The sequence below is a fragment of the Aplysia californica genome, unplaced genomic scaffold, assembly GCF_000002075.1.
Source record: "Aplysia californica isolate F4 #8 unplaced genomic scaffold, AplCal3.0 scaffold00412, whole genome shotgun sequence".
NCBI lineage: Eukaryota > Metazoa > Mollusca > Gastropoda > Aplysiida > Aplysiidae > Aplysia > Aplysia californica.
The window spans coordinates 207,332-208,372 of record NW_004797682.1 but is presented as its reverse complement, the minus strand read 5'-3'; the positions used below and the strand labels follow the sequence as shown (position 1 = coordinate 208,372).

The 1,041-nt window shown below is 46.1% G+C and overlaps 1 protein-coding gene across 1 annotated transcript in view; it reads left to right on the top strand.

The window, feature by feature from the left end:
- The window catches only part of LOC101845570, a gene marked incomplete in the record, with an annotated part of 19,737 nt that overhangs the window by 6,993 nt on the left and 11,703 nt on the right, over window positions 1-1,041 (top strand). The window contains 1 exon segment of the mRNA XM_035971291.1: window positions 906-1,011. Within this exon segment, the coding sequence (XP_035827184.1) occupies window positions 906-1,011 (106 nt within the window).

The window sequence follows — 1,041 nt, the reverse complement described above, 5'->3', positions numbered from 1 at the left end:
CCCACACACACACCTCTCTCCTCTCCAATACGTGGCAATAGAAAATAATAATATGCATATTTAAAAAAAAAACAATACACAGGCAGAAGTTATGGAGATGTGCACTTTTCACGCGGATCAAGCACGCTACAAGTCACGTGGAATTCCACAATAACACGGAGTATATGAATGAACATAAAAAATAAATACTATTATATTCAGAGCTGCTAATGGTTGTCATCAACCCATAGTTCCATAAATGGTCGATTTTAAGCATAAGGAGGCTATCCCCAAAAAAGGCTGTTTTGAGAAGATTGAAGGTAACGTTTTTGGACCCTTGTTCCGTTTCTTTAAAAGACAAGGAGAGTTTTCTCTATAACCAAACAAAAACACCAACAAATGAAACCAAACTTCTCCTATAGGTATGGCAATGCCCACTTTTGGTGTAGGTCAGGATTTCTGGAAAATTCCCGAAATCTGGGTTAGCCTGCTTGTCCTTAAAGGCGGACATTCTAGTAGCCGCATTCCATCATGGGATTAAACAATTCATATTGCATATGGCGCTTAGACGTCCGTGTATCTGTAAGTGTTGACAGTTTTGATTAGACCACAAGAATTACATTGTGCTTCCATCAGCTCTCTCTCTCTCTCTCTCTCTCTCTCTCTCTCTCTCTCTCTCTCTCTCTCTCTCTCTCTCTCCCCACCTGCTATTTATCTTTCTACTTTTTATTTTGTTTCCTTTCCCCCCCAACCCCAACTCACCCCTCCCTCACCCCTCCTTCCACTCCCAAATCCACTCAACCCTCCCTCATTTCCCCTGCAACCTCCACTCAACTCTCCCCCCTTTCCCACTCACCCCCACTCACCCCCACTCTCCCCTCTCCATCCCCCCACCCCACCACTCACACACACACGACCTGCGACAGTACACGAACCTCCACGAGACAGGTCACGTGCTAGACCAGATCCACGTGCAGGCCAACCCTGACCGGAACCTGTACATGAGTGTCAACCCGGAACATGTGAGTGCAAGTACGTGACCCGCATTTACCCCCTCCCCCC